At 41.5% G+C, this 15,274-nt stretch overlaps 2 protein-coding genes across 5 annotated transcripts in view; both read right to left on the bottom strand.

Annotated features, from left to right (window-relative positions):
• Positions 1–968, bottom strand: part of PCBD2 (pterin-4 alpha-carbinolamine dehydratase 2) — a 38,531-nt gene extending 37,563 nt beyond the window's left edge. Inside the window, exon 1 of one of the 3 annotated variants that reach the window (XM_044454564.1) lies at positions 846–968. In XM_044454564.1, the coding sequence (XP_044310499.1) occupies positions 846–950 (105 nt within the window). In that variant the 5' untranslated portion in view covers positions 951–968. Of the gene's footprint in view, positions 1–695; positions 819–845 lie in introns of those variants that run through there. The other 2 variants (XM_044454565.1, XM_044454566.1) reach the window with 2 other exon arrangements.
• An 827-nt stretch (positions 969–1,795) lies between these two features.
• Positions 1,796–11,024, bottom strand: TXNDC15 (thioredoxin domain containing 15). Of its 2 annotated transcripts, none has more exons than XM_044454552.1 (6): positions 10,630–11,024; positions 9,888–10,089; positions 7,896–8,386; positions 5,615–5,778; positions 4,977–5,107; positions 1,796–3,286 (listed from the first exon to the last, which is right to left on the bottom strand). In XM_044454552.1, the coding sequence occupies exons 1-6, from the start codon at positions 10,735–10,737 to the stop codon at positions 3,090–3,092; spliced, it is 1,293 nt and encodes a 430-aa protein (XP_044310487.1). In that variant the 5' UTR covers positions 10,738–11,024; the 3' UTR covers positions 1,796–3,089. The 2 variants fall into 2 exon arrangements, with proteins under 2 accessions (XP_044310487.1, XP_044310488.1); XM_044454553.1 differs by having other exon boundaries at positions 7,896–8,383; positions 10,630–11,021.
• Positions 11,025–15,274: the final 4,250 nt, after the last annotated feature.

Here is a 15,274-nt window from a genome sequence, read left to right as displayed (position 1 = left end):
TCTAAAACAGTGGTGTCACTACTGAGAAGTCCTTGTTTCTCCCATTCTCCACCCTTAACTGACTTTACCAGTGTGCACAAGACAGAGCCTCCAGTATCAGTTGGATAACCATGTAAATGAAGGCGAGTGTGCTCCCTGCACCCATGATTTGGCCTACCCCTCTCATTAACCCTAACCCTCATAAGTCATCCGGGAGGGCTGAGAGCAGTGGCCAGCCAAAATACCTAGATGGCCACAAGATGCGCAACCCTCCCGTAAAGTAGCCCAATTGCAAGCCATTGAGAGCTTTAAAGGTGAACATCCACGTTATATTGGATCGCAGCCAGCCTTTCTTTCCGATATGCGCGTTTGCTGTGGAGAGCAACACGGCTCCGCACCCACAAACTAGAAGAGCACTCCACAATGGGAATCTTCTTTCTCTGCCTGCAAGGGCACAGTCCAGACCCAGACTTACCACTTCACCTCACAGAAAATGATACGGTAGGCGCTTCCTAAGAAAAGGCAAGAAGCGCCAGTTTTGAACTGAATGTACATTCTCAGCACTTAAGGCTGGACACTCCAATTGAAACTGTGGGGAACACAACACTCGTGCCTAGTCTCTCTCGTGTGCAAGAGAAAATCAAGCTAAGCAAGGACTCGAAACCAAAGCTTCGGTATCCTATACCCTCTGTATGTCACAGTCCCAATAAGAATACCTAAACAAAGGTCGCAGGGTCCCGCCTGGTGCCGAAAGGAACCTGAGAAAATCCGCCCCCGCCAAAGTGACACTGCAACGGGGCGGGGGGCGGGGAGGCACGTCTCGATTTCGTTCCTCCTCTTCCCTTCCCTACTACTCGGCCTCTCACCATAGCGGAGAACTGGTTGCTGCAGCCCCGTCCCGCCACGGCCAACAGTCCCGCTCGCCACAGCCACAGGCACCTCTGCCCGCCGGCCCCGGCGCAGCCCAGCATGGCCTCGGCGTGTACCCGCCCCCGCAGGCCTCACGCGGAGCAGCGCCTGCGCCCCGCGCGCGGGACCGCCACCTTCCCGCCGCGGCCGCGAGGGAGCGCTGTGCGAGCCCCTGGCTCGGGAGCCGGCGCTTCGGTCCCGCCCCCGGCCGAGCGGGGCGGGCCGCGCTCGCACCTCGCGCCGCCTGAGCGGAGCGGCGGCGCGCGCTTGTTGGGCTTCCGCGGAGCCCTGCACCCGCGGAGGCGATGCCGCGCTGTGCCTTAGGGCAGAAGCTCCGCTTTCCCTCAGAGTTGTAGCGTTGCGGGGGCGAGGAAGAGGAGGGATGGCGCTGTGGTTTGCCCCGCGCCGCAGCGGCATCACCTGGTCCAAGGGAGGCAGCTGGCTGAGCGCCCTCACCTCGCGCCGCGAACCTTCTCAACACCCAACACCTGCGACCACAGGAAAATAAAAACCCTTTCCTACCGCACATACCTAGCAGTACTACCTATACAGGTGGCTTGCAAGCAGCCTCCATCTTACCTAAGTGGGGAGAAGTCCACCCCTTTTGCTGCTACTGGGTACTGGTGCCACCTAAGGAAGGGTCAGAGAGCAACAACTCCGTTAACCCAGTAACTACTAAAAATGCACTTTTTTCCTTTTTGAATTATTTGTACACGAGAGTGCACACACTCAAGCTCATAATAAGGCATCTACCTTTATGAGTGCCTATAGACTTAGGTCATGATAAAAGTCAACAATCCTCTGTATGTTGTTTCCACATCTGACCTGCTTAACTAGATATTCCTAAGTTTCTGTTAGGCTATGTAGTAATATATTTTGCACCCAAAAGTAGGCATATACACACAGGTTGGAACACTGACATTTAATAGGTTTATTGTGATACAGTAGTCTCAAAAATGCCACAGAAGTATGATGTTGCTGGATATATTGTAGCCATGATTTATTGTAGCTGGATTTATTCTTCATATTGGGTGAACTCTTACGTCCAGTAGGATTCTGCTCCATTCCTCCACAACAAAGCCCCCAACAAATCTGCTTCAGAGGGTGACCCAAACCTCCAGGGACAGGGTTTTGAGAGTACACATGAAGACACAGTTAGTAGGAGCAGCTTAGGATTACAACTTAGTTTAATACTGCCTATTTTAAAGTTTTCTGTTGATTCAAGCTATTTTAGTAAAAACACAATACAAAATCATAGTGAGAAACAATAAAACTATACCATTCACTTTCAAATAGTATAATCACACCAGTGCTTCAAGTAACTTTGCTAAGCATGAAATAACATACACCTTTCCCATTTACAATTGTTTTATATCTGTGGTTTTTGCTATGCATTCTGCCCTCTTAGAATGCCAAAATATATTGTTCAATCAGCCTTAAGTAAATGTCAGGTTTACACATCAGAAATTAATGAAACTTACCTTTAAACTCCTGTCATGAACTACAGCAGCAATAATTCAAATACTGTGATCAGAGCACCACAAGTGTGACAATTTCAGCAGTCTAATAACATTATAGGGTTTAAACCTGGACTCAAGAACATACAACAATACAAGACATATCTGATAAAGAAGTTAATTCTGATACATTTCCTACCTACATTAAAAATGTGGGTAGGGGCTCCACCTAGTTCAATATAACAATCCTACTCTAATGTAGGTTACACAGCATCTGAGATGCAAAACAAAAACCCCAACACAAAAAGGTCAGGGAACTTTCTAAAATCTAAGCTCATACCTATGTCTGTTATTTCCATTTTCGAATCATCTGCATCTGCAGTCATCTTCCAAGGTACAAAACATCCTTGTAATTTTCTACAATCTGAAACTGTTTGTTTTCCCAAAGACCAGAGAACCCCAGAAATCTCCCAATCTCCACCCACACCCCTAAATGAGCTTCTAAAGCATGTCACCAGGATGCATTTTTTTGTCACATAAAATTGATCCAGCAGCATTTTATTAGTAATTTCCAACTACACGTCTTCATATTTGTAGCACAATTTCTGATCAGGAATGGTGTGTGTTCTGGAACACATGATGAACAAGATAGGGTTCCGGCTCACAAGAAGTCACAAAGAGTTGACTATCTGTACAATTTTATGTAGCTTAACTTGTTTTGAAATTTACAGTTCTGTTCACGTATCATTCCTGGTGCTCTTGATCTTGACCAGGTATTAACCACCGAATACTCTCAGTTCGAACAGTAGCATACATGATGAAACTGATAAGAAATAGTAAAGAAAATAAAAGAAGCCAATCTATTCCTCTGCTCAGTGTGCTAGGCAGGGGACCAACTTGATCTTCTTCAGTCACTGCCACATCAGTCTTGGGCTCTATTCCTGAAATATAAACATTTATTACTTTGAGAAAAAATTCAGTAGAACCATGCTATAAGTATTTGTATATAAGCACCTGCACAATCATTTTGAAATCATGGTCAAAAAAGTCATTACCTATCAAAGCTCTGTAGATTTCAAAATATATTCTATGCTGTATTGCAGAAACAGATATCTTGTGGTATCATGTAAAATATGATCCACTCTGAAATGTATACATATTTTATTGATGTTTGCAGTTCAGTATTTCTACTTCTCCCAACAAAGTACAGCATTATCAAATATAGTTATATTATCAAATATACATCCAATTTCATGATGGCTTATTACCTCATTACAAATTCAGTGCAACAGTCAAGTTTTGCAGGAGAACAGTAATACAAACTGGACAAATAAGTTCCCTAGTCTTCTCAGTCCTGTTTACATCAGTATAGGACAGGGGTCAGTAATATGGTATCTGCCTAGACCCCTTCTTCACCTCCAATTCTTTTCAGTATTGCCACTTCTCTCTTCCTCCCACCCAGAAAGCAGGAAATTGGCAGCAGCAGCACATGTAGGAAGCTGCAGCATGGAAGCGACAGCAAGTGTGTGAAACAGCAGGGAAAGAAATTGTGAAGGGAGGAATGTGACATCAGGGAGAAGGAAGGAAGAAGAAAGGAGTAGTGTGAAAAGTACATTCCAAGCAGAAAGAAAAGGGTAGGGAGGCAGGAAAGAAACTCTTGAAGAAACAAATTTACCCATGGCCCCAAAAGATTGCCTACCCCTGGTACAGAGAACATTTAGCAACTTTTCTTCTCTCTTTACCTCACTCTCTTTAATGAACCAGTGAAAAAGTCCTGAGCTTGGTTGGTTGGTTAAGCTTTCTCAGTTATTTGCTGCAGTAGATGAGGATTGAGTTGAGGCTGTTCTCACTGACCATCTTTTGTAGGAGATAGACAACTGTTTCCTTCCCCGGTAACTCAAGAAGAATGAGGTAACTTTGGCAACAGACATCCTTAAAACCTTGCACTCAACCCTATCCCCATAGTCAATCCAGGAACCAAGGACTTATACATGCACTTCCATGCCTAACCTTTGCTCCCATGCAAGCGTTAAAGGATTCCTAAGCCACCTTACTGAAAAAAGCGGGAGGGAAAACATGAACTTCAAACTCAGATATCTCGTTATGGCTATATAGCCCAAACAGTTCTGAGGAAAAAAAGAGAGCAGTATGCAGGGGACAACAACAGAAGGAGGGAATCCCAACATATGCAGCAGTAGAAAAATGATTAGGAGAAATCCTAATGGACAATCCCCCCACCCCAATAAGAGAGGGTGGGGAGAGAGACCATTTAACTGTCAAGTGTTAGCTGGGGTGGGGAAGAACATAGAGTTAAGAACAGAACAGTGTTTCCTAAAACAAGGTATGACTGGAACACTGGACAGAAGTACCCCACACTGCCATACTGTGTTTAATGGTCTTTACTCGCAATTAAATGTATCATGGATTGCTGTCTTCCCTCAAATTCTCAATACCGTCTTCCTTCAAATTCTCATAGTGTGATCAAGGCTGAACAGTGCTTCCTATTATTCTTCCAAATCAAGGCAACAGAAAAGTTCATGGAGACCAAAAAGTAAACTTCCTAAACCTAGATCTAAATGGAACTATATCAGCCTATTCTCTCTGAAAGTTTGTTAAATGTGGCAGTCTTACCTGTCTGATTATAAATGAAAGCTTTCAGCATTTCCAAGGTTCGATCTGTATGGTTAAACCTTGCCATGGGCTTAGCTCCTTGAAAAAGAAGGATGTTAGGAACTGCCACAGTTCCAAATCTGGTTGACAAACTGCAAAGGTACAAGTGTCACCTTTAGTAAATAGATCATTCATTTAATCCTGTTAAAAACCAAGCACTCAGTTATTTTGTATTACAAAGTTTGGGCTACTGCATACCTGCAGTGGGACATTTTAAAAGGTAACACAGTGGGCAAGGATAAGTCTTTCCATATTGGTCATCACTATCTTAGCCTCAAATATGTGTTCAAGAAACTTCATTGATTAGTGTGAAATCAACAAGATTTAATAAATTTTTAATTAGAAATAAACAGCCTTCATTTTAGACTACCAATTTACTGATGAAGCGTTACTCAGTTAAGGTACATTTCAAAAATTCAAATATAGAAGAAAGTTGATGGCAATAAAAACTTCTCTGGCAAAACCATACGCAGAAGGACACAAGTATTTGCACATCATTACTCCATCTGTGTATTTTAAAAACACGTGTTCAGCAATATAAAAGATTAGGACAAACACAGCAGCAACCTGGTTCTGAAAGTTTCTGATATAAAAGTTACCTGCTGTGCTGAGAAGCATCTAATGCCAAGAAATGAAGAGTTGGGAATGCTCGAGGCAAGGAATTAAAATGAGGAGCCAGATTGGCAGAGAAACGGCACCAAGGGGTATAAAACAGGACCAATGTACAGTCACTTCCATTTGGATTTAAAAACTCCATTAAATCCTGCGAGAAGGAAACATTTTTGTTAAAAAAAGAATCACCATTACTCATATTATGTATTACAAACAAAATGAAATTTTCTATTCAGTAAAAAGATGTATTTCTAATCTACTGGCGCAATAGTAACATAATGAATTTAACCATCATTGCAATGAGGAGACTCAGCAATATGTCGGCATTTGCTAACTAACATATGTGTTACCTTAGTATCAAGCATTGCCTGTTCTCTAGCAACTCAGGCACAATTCACAGCTTTATGTTGGTTTTCTTCTATTTTTTCCCCATTTAACTGTTCTTAATGAAAAATTGATTCCTTTGAAGAGACTGTTAATGTAATTAAAAACATCTTTTAACTATTACCTATAACAGGCAATCCAGGAACCAACAATGCTGCCAATTCCAACTAAAATAACAGCTACTTTTATCAAAATTGAAAATGATCAAGATTTAAGAAATGATAAGCCAAAATTACTAGCCCAGATAATGCTGCATGTCCTTCATCCAAGTGTAGTCTATACTGCTTACTTCAAAAAAACACTTTAAAAATGTAACAATAGATATTCAGCACATGTATGAGAGATACAGAACCTCCAGCCTGTGGGACATCCCAGTCCAGTCCATGTAGCTTAGGCTCAAAGATCTACCCCATGGAAGAATCTTGTTGGGAGGACATCCCCCACCCTGGCACACTGTTAACTCTGATCAGAGATAATAGGGATTCCCTGCTGACCTGGAGCAGCAACAGACCTCCCACCATGCCCATTATCTCTGATCTCAGACTAGAAATGCCAGCAGAGATGTGGGATGATGGAGACTGAACTTGCCTGTTCCAGGGAGAACTGCTACTTCTCCCCTCATGGACAAGTCGCCTTCTGCTTCTCTTGCCCTGTCTTGTTCCTGCAATGGTGGAAGGAAGTCAGGTAGGCAAAGCAACTGAGATTGATTTGCTCCTTCCTTGGAAAAGAGAAGGAGATCCAGCCACCTCAGCTTCACAAGTTCGGCCTCCTTCTTCCAACCTTAGCTGCAAGGAGGTGGAAAGCAAAAGCAGGAGTGTGGCTGATCTAGTCTCCACTGTTCATTTTTGCTGTGTGCCAGGGTTTCACAAGCAATAAGCCTGCTCCTCAGTCCATGCACTGAGTGGAAGATCCATCAGGGGCTTTGGCCAAAGAACATATGACATCAGGTAGGTATGGCCACACCCATCTGACATCATATGGTCTATAAAAGGCTTGGTAGGGGCTCATCTGGTCCCCCACATGAAACTAATTCTGCATCTAATTTATATAATGCTTCAAAGTGCATTACAGAACTCCAGTGCTCAACAGTTATGAATGCAGGTCAGTATTATATTCTCTCCCTGACAAACAAGGAAGACTCAGACTACCTAAATGGTGGGTGCATAATTTGAACTGGAAGCGTCTTAACCACCTAGAAAATACGCTGCACTAATATTCAATCATTATGGACAAATATGGCTATGCATTATCTCAATAATAGAACAGTGTTACCCTGAGCTTCCACTTATTAAGAAGTAGGGACACATAGCAAGACGTGAAAAAGGGCCCTGTCTAGAACAATACTTTCAACTGACAATTTCAAATTAAAAGAACACACCCTTTGAAAGTGGTGGTCACAAGCTACAACAGTATTCTTCCAAAGCTCTGAGCAGATATCAAGACATTTCCATCATTATAAAACCCATGAAAATGTATAGTTTCAAAGCCAAAATACAGAACATTTGTTTCCCTCACAGTGTTAATAACAATTAAGAACAATAAACAAGATTTATCCAAAATCTTAGCATTTTAAGTTAAGCATTGTAAAAATACAAATAAAGCAATTAAAGATCTGCTTAATTTGAGATGTAAGAAAAATGATATGAAAACACAGTGGAAACATTCAGGCTTTGAGAAAAGAAATATAAATGATACATAGCAGAATCTATCCTTTTTATTTCCTGAATCATTTAATTAACTGATACTTCCTAGATTTACATGAAGAGTTGTGCTGTATAGAATGCTGACAAAGAAAAAAAAAAGAAATCCAAAGAAAAACAAAAAAAATCGTAAAATAGAATAAGATAATTTAAATAGAAATTGGTTAGAATGCTTTCCACTTACTTGGGAAATATTCAAGATTTGTAAGGTGAAATTAGTCATCCCTGTAATGTTTCTTTCCTCACAATTCACTTTTGGAGTTTTCATACTGTCTGTGCTATTAGAGTCTTCTACTGATGAAGGATGCACTGCCTCCAGTATTACAGGTGGCTCTATTATTGGATCCTGTGCATGAAATTCTGGCTGAGATAGAGATGAAGCGATACCCTGTGTACTACATTCACCATCAACTGCTGCATCACAGGTGTCCGTGTCTGATTCAAATAGATTTCTCTCCTTTGTCTCACCTGGAATAACTGACAATACTACAGGCTGACTTGCAGGCATGCCACTACCCATCATAGCATCAGCAATCTCTGCAGTCCTGTACTGAACTGGTTCCTTAGGCCCATTGTTGCTTGCATGTGCAGAATTGCTTTCTACACTGAATGGTGGGATAGTTTCGCTTAACTTTTCAGACAGGAAGTCAGTAGTTTCATCTCTTTCAGCTACTGCTAGAAAGAAAGAAAGAAAGAAAAAAGAAAGAACGAACATGTAACTGTAATTATAAACAATATGAATTCATCTACCTTCATTCATAATTATCATTGCTCCAGTGCAACTTAATTTCAAGTAGTGTTTACACTGTTAGGGTTAACTGCAAGACTAAAGAACATTTAAATAGAGGGGGCACCCTTGAATCTTCAAGAGCTTTTATTTTGTTGTTAGTCTCCTTAGCATAACTGCAAATGAAATGGAAAAGCCTTTATCTCGACAATGTGGAAGTGGGTGGATTTTACAATCCTGTAAAATATAAAGTAAATTGAAAGGGCACTAAGAAAGAAGACCATTCATACATTCCATCCCAGTGCCTCCCATAAATAAGCCTTGTCACAAGATCCTGTCATGAAATATTCAGTACTATTGATCAAAGTTTGCTGCATTTTACACTCATTCTTGGTACGTTTGCCAACTGACACAGAACACACTGGTGAGTTTTTCTTGCTTGTACTATACTATAGGCTGCATCTAGATTGAATTTTAGACTTATTTGGATATGCTAGACAAGAAGACTTCAATATCCCAATACTTTTATTTGTATTTTAAAACAGTTTTTGTTTATTAAAAACAATGATAGCAGCATCCATGGGCAGGCAAAGGAAACAATGGCAGTCAACTGTGAAACCTTTCAAATGTCCCACTAGTTACTCTCATATTTGGCTGCAAGAAACCTGGCCATTTTAGAAAAAGAAAAAGAGTGAGTCAGAAGGGGTCTCCCGGGCCATCTAGTCTGACCCCCGGCTCCAGCTGGCTCCACTCACAACATGCCCACCATGTGTATGTCTAGCCTATCCCTGAACACCCTCCCCGATTTTATTAGTTTTCCAAATTTTATGAATGTTCTCCCCTTGCATAATTGGGCTTCAGGCTGTAGGTATGTTGATTTGCTCGATCTAACAATATTATTACCCAATTCAGTATGCTTATCAAAAAGGAAACAACACCATCTCTCCATAAACACAATGGCAACTTTGACTATGATTCTATATACACGCCTTTTATTCTACTACAGCAAGAGTGGGCAATTTCACACACAAAAAAAAACCCCTAGAATCTCTGTGATCTATCAGGATGGTCTAAACTTGTATATCAAGAGCACACATTTGGGGTTTCTTAAGACATAAATAATGCGTCAAGGGCTTCTGGACACGCCGGTCCTGCTGAAGAAGAGGTTGGATTCTTAACCTCCACCCAGCCGGCGTTCTTCCTTTGCAAATGCAAGCTATCTTCGGCCGACTTCATCGCTGTAGCCGTGAGAGCAACACAGGAGCCTTTGCTGCTTTCCTCTCTAAGCTCACAACAAACGCGAAGCAAAACGGTGTGAGCCCCGGTGCTCCAGCAGCGGGGCACCCAAGCGACGCCCCACCTCCCCTCAGCAGCTCTCCCGATGGGCCGGTCCGTTCGCTCCCTCCCCGCACCCGCGTCATCGCCATGGAAACCCCAAGACCCCCTCACCTGCCAGAAGGCTCCCAAGCAGGCAGGCCACCCACGGGCGCCACCCCTGCCCGCGCCAGGACAAATTCATCCTCCTCCGCCTGGCAAGGGAAGGGGCTGCGAGGGACGCAAGGAAACAAACCAGCAAAACAACCGGCAAACAATCTCTAGCCCATCTGCAACCACTTCCGGGTTTCCCCTCCTTTCCGCTTCCGGGGCACTCCTGAAATATACAAGTGTCTATGGAAATTACTCGGATAGGAAGTCTTTAGTTTGCAAACCGGATACCCTGGTTATTTTTGACGTGCTGACCTTCTGTTTTCAGGGTGTGTCCCCATGCGCGTTTAGATGACAACAACAACAACAACAACAACAACAACAAATGTCCTATTCTTTGTCGCCATGCTGGAAAATGCTGGGAGTTGTAGGACTTTTTTTTGTTTGAACATGCATGCTTGTTTATAATTGGGAAAAGGACTAGTAGGAGGCAAGGTAGGACTGCAGGACCTCGTCTTTGCAAGAATTTGGTAGCACTGTATACCCCCGAGCCTGCTTAAGCAACAATCTGGAAACGTAAATACAGAAAACTGCATTTTTCTAACTCAGATCTTGTCGTATGAGAAAAGATCTTTTTAGGGTTTTTCACATAATTGCTGTGCAAAGAGAAATAAACTGCATAATATTATTGCCCCCCAATTGCAAATGAGATGGGTTGAAAATGAGAGCTATTATAGCCATACTGAAAGAACAAGTTGAAGCTTACTCGTGTAACCCTCCTAATGTCGTCTAGTTGGTTATTCCCATGTTGCCCAGGTCCGGAGGAGACAATCCTGGTCCATCTATTTGCCAATAAATATGTTGTTCTTGCCATTCCCAACACTGATCAAAGGGATCTCAACGCTGGCTATCAGATAGAGCGTCTGCCATTCGAGATTTATTCTTTGCAGTAGGCAACTTGGTTCCCTTTAGAAGTTTTGGACTACAGCTCCCACAACCCCTGAATGTCGTCTATGCCGTCTGGCTGAGGTTCATGGAGTTCCCGTAGAAATCCTCTTTGGCGAGTCCGTTCTGTCGTGGGCAGGATGTTGGAGCTGCCTACGAATTCCATCTTGGATTTGGGCAAAAGGGACCCATCCGTCTTGGACACGCTTTCGAGCGGGAGTGTCCGTTCGCTCAGTGCTCTTCGAGACGCAAAGCCAGTCGGATCGAGAAAGGAGGCGCTAAGCAGGGAAAATGGGGCCGGCAGTGGTCGCTATTGGTCTGCTTTTCATTCACAGAAATGAGAAGGAACTATAAGGCACGCAGTCGCCAATTAGAACAGTGTTAATTTAAGCAAATTCACTCAGAAAGTGCGGAACATTAAGCCTAAATCGATCCCGTACTTTGATTCTTCATCTCAGTAAACTGGAGGCAAGTCGTCATTTGCATTCTTTTTAGAAGGTGTAGGATTATTTTAAACATCATCTTCCATACCTAATTGTTCGTTTTAATATGGAAGTTTACACTGTACAATTTAACAGCAACGGTAACAACACAAAAAATAAGGAGGCAGCTGTAATGATTCCATTGAAGCAGTGTGTACAATCATTTTTAGCCAACCCGACAGCCTTCCTTCTTTGTTAATACACAACAATATGATTTTCATACAGTTAGGAATTAGTCCCTGCTAAATTCTCATTTGCTGAATGAAGGTAACATTTCCTATGGGTAACATGATCCCATTTCAGCATTACTGATAGCAAAAAACAAAACAAAAAAAATTCCCCAGATATTTGAACATTCAGTTTCTGCCCACAAATACAACTATTTAGAATAGCTGAACTGGTAGTCCCTGGGTTGCAGACATGTTCCATTCCTGAGAACAACCTTAAGCTGGAATGGTATTTAAGTCACATCACATGAGTAAGCTGAATGTTTCACCTTTCTATGCATTAATATACTTAAGAAACATTTATGCACTAAAACATCTTAAACACAATACGGCAATGTAATAATGATAATAATACAGTAATAATAAACTACAGGTACTGAAGAGAGAATCTGTATGTGTGTGTGTTTGTATACAATATTGAAAAAATTGTCAGAACTTGCCTCTTAGGGCTGGTTTAATATATGTTTGAGCTCTTCATTGTCTGTCTGTCTTTAATTTTATTCTAAACCCAAGGGAAAATAACTTGGATTTTTTAAAGTGACTTACCAGGCCCTCATTATTTTCCAAAGTTCTCTGATAATGGGCTGCTAGGGCAACATAGGCCAGTGCCTGCTTTTTACATTCAAACCATTTTAATCCATGGATCCATGTACAGGGGCAGAGGTGGCTGAGCGTTTGTTGAGCTATCAGTTCCAGTTCCTGATGGAGCACAAGGCTTATGTGGAAGAAGGGGCAAGAATGTTGTCTGAGATGTTGAAGAGCTCATTGGAGAAGGTGAAAACATTTGATCTAAGAAAATGGGATTCTGTGACTATTTTAGGGAACTATGCAGCCACTGATTATGTATTGCCAAATGCGTCCCTAGAGACAGCCATTACTATTTCTAGCAAATCTCTTACCTCCAGAGAAAAGCTATGAATATCTCTTGGGAACTATGTGGTCACTGATGACCAGTTGCCAAATGTGTTGCATAGTTCCCAAGAGATATTCATGGCTTTTCGTTAGAGATACCTGTAAAGGATGGGAAATAAATGTGACCAATTAGATAGATAGATAGATAGATAGATAGATAGATAGATAGATAGATAGGGTTTGTGGCAGTCTGTGTGTATTCATAAGTACTGTTTGTTTGTATTCCAGACATTCATCACCTGGGGATTACCTGCATAACACAACAAAACATTTAAGGGAGTTTGAGAGTATGGGTGCTGATGACATACATTCTCTCTCTAAGGCATCATCCTCCATTGTAATAAGTAGAATTTCTACAATGTTACAAATCACAAGGAACTTTATTAGCTAAAAACTACCTAACAGCATATGACTTCAACAAGAAGAGGCAGATTATATGTAACTCTCCATGAAGATGAATCCTGGGAGTCGGTACATGAAATAAACTATGACTTAGTCTCTTAAAAGCAAGAAGACCAGCCCACCCACCCCCAGGAAGAAAATGAACTATATTATGGAGTACAGTTTTGTACAGAAATTGCCTTGGTCAGAGTAGCCTTGGCACTTGTTGCCTTGACCTATGTGGAGATATATAACCTGTGCCTATAAAAAGTTTAATTATTCCAAACTGGAGATTGTAGAGCTTTTTTCCCACATTTGAAGGCTGTAACCACACCAGAGCCTAAATCCCAAAGATTTTCCCATTGCACTGTGCTAATCTCCAAGCTAATATTAAAGACCATGCTCCTACTTCTATTACGTACATGGAAATAACTTCCACTAGAAACCAATGAAGCTTACTTCAGTGTAACACATTTACCCTGAACTCACTTTGTAGACATGAAATCACAAATAAAAAAGGATGTAGAGTTTTAAAAAGTTTGGGAAAGCACAACTAAAATTGTTGTATCCTGCTGGGCTATTCAGCATGTAACTTTGAAAATAAATAAAAGAAATTATCAATGGGCCGGAATAGTTTGCCTATGAAGAAAGGTTGCATTATCCAGTATGGGGAGGTGGTGCATTGAGATGAGTAAGAGACATTATATGGGTGTGCAGCATGATGGAAGCTGAACAGAAAGTAGATAAAGAGACATTTCTCCGCCCCTCATAATCCTGGAACCCAGGATCATCCCATGAAGCCAATTTCTGGGAGATTCAGGACAGATAAAAGGACCTATTTCTTCACGTAATAGCACATAGTTAATCTATGGAATGTATTTGATTTATTTATTTATTTGCAGCTTTTTTATACTGTTCACAGCTATCAAAGCTCTCAGAATGGTTTGAAACAAAACAGTTCCACAGGATGTAGTGATGGCCACCAGTTTGAAGAATTGTAAAAGGCGATTGGATATGTTTCCAGAGAAAAGGGATATAAATGAATACAAAGCTATACAGATATTGTTTCTATGCTACCTCCAGTCTTTAACTTATTTTATTGTGAATTTCAGTTCAAAATCAAGCCCAAAGAAAAAAGGGAGCAAAAGCAAACATGAAATTTACATAAAATTAAATATTGCCATTTTCTTACATGAGATTTAATTAAATCTATTACTATGTATACTATGTATCCCGAAATATTTTATATATAGCAAGACAGATATCCATAGACAGTCCAATTATTCATATATTTTTCCATTCATAAATTATGTCTAAAAACCATGAATTCAAAGGCTGAACGTTTCATTAAATTTTCTACCCACTTTTTATTGGAGGTGGCTATTTATTCTTCCAGTGGTGTAGTATTAGCCTTTTAGCTGCCAAAAGAGTACATAAAATGCATATACACTGACCTTGCATTAAGTTCGAACTGCTAGACAGATTGTTAAGAATGTGCATACCAGTACATATTTTTAAAAGTTCTCCTGCAATCTTGGCAGAATTAGGCCTATTCACGCTAGCTGGTTGGCTACTGTGTCAACAGAATGCTGGACTAGATGGACGCTTGTCTGTCCAGGGCTCTTATGTTCTTAAGTTAATTCTAAAACCTACTGACATACAAAATGGTCTTATATATTTATGTCAGGTCTGTGAAGTTTTAGTGACTTGTGTGACATGTTGATGCATATTGCTGGTTATGTTTGTAGGTGCTTTGCTTCTGCTCAATCACATCGTGCTTCCTTAGAATGTGTCGTTTGTATTTATATATAACCACTTCTTGTGGGTTTGTGTGTGAGAGAGCGAGAGCAAGTGTGAAGGAGCGTAGTGGCATGAACTGATTAGCAGTTTCTGGCTTGGCTCATTTCTTCTAGTGTGCTGCTCTACATCTTGGACTGGATCCAGCACTGAAGCTGCCAGCACAAAGACACCACTTGGAGAATAGGACTTTTTCTCCTCTCTTTCTTCCTGCAGTCTCACACATGCACCCTTCAAATAAACTACAGGGGCTGGGGAGTGGAGTTAGCAAAATGAAGACTCGAGATCCACACTCTGATCTCCTGGTATTTCTACAACATTCCCTGAATTGTCTGTCTGTAATAGTAACTGTGGAATATATTACTACATGGAGGTTTGTTGAACGCACTACCTTAGCTTTCTTGCACTCCCATTAATAAAAATGGCAAGTAAAGATACATTATAGGATTCATCAGCTGCGCCCCTACCTGGAGAACGACTGCCTGGCGACAGTGACACATGCACTGGTGACTTCCCGTCTTGACTTCTGTAACGCGCTCTACGTGGGGCTACCCTTGAAGACGGTCCGGATACTTCAGTTGGTTCAAAATAGAGCTACCAGGCTGCTGACGGGGACTGGGCGTTATGGTCACATGACTCCAGTTCTCCGTCAGCTTCACTGGCTTCC

Source organism: Varanus komodoensis, unplaced genomic scaffold, assembly GCF_004798865.1.
Source record: "Varanus komodoensis strain SLA01 unplaced genomic scaffold, ASM479886v1 scaffold7_3, whole genome shotgun sequence".
Taxonomy (NCBI): Eukaryota; Metazoa; Chordata; class Lepidosauria; order Squamata; family Varanidae; genus Varanus; species Varanus komodoensis.
The sequence above is the reverse complement of the archived record's forward strand: the minus strand, read 5'-3'. Positions and strand labels throughout refer to the sequence as shown.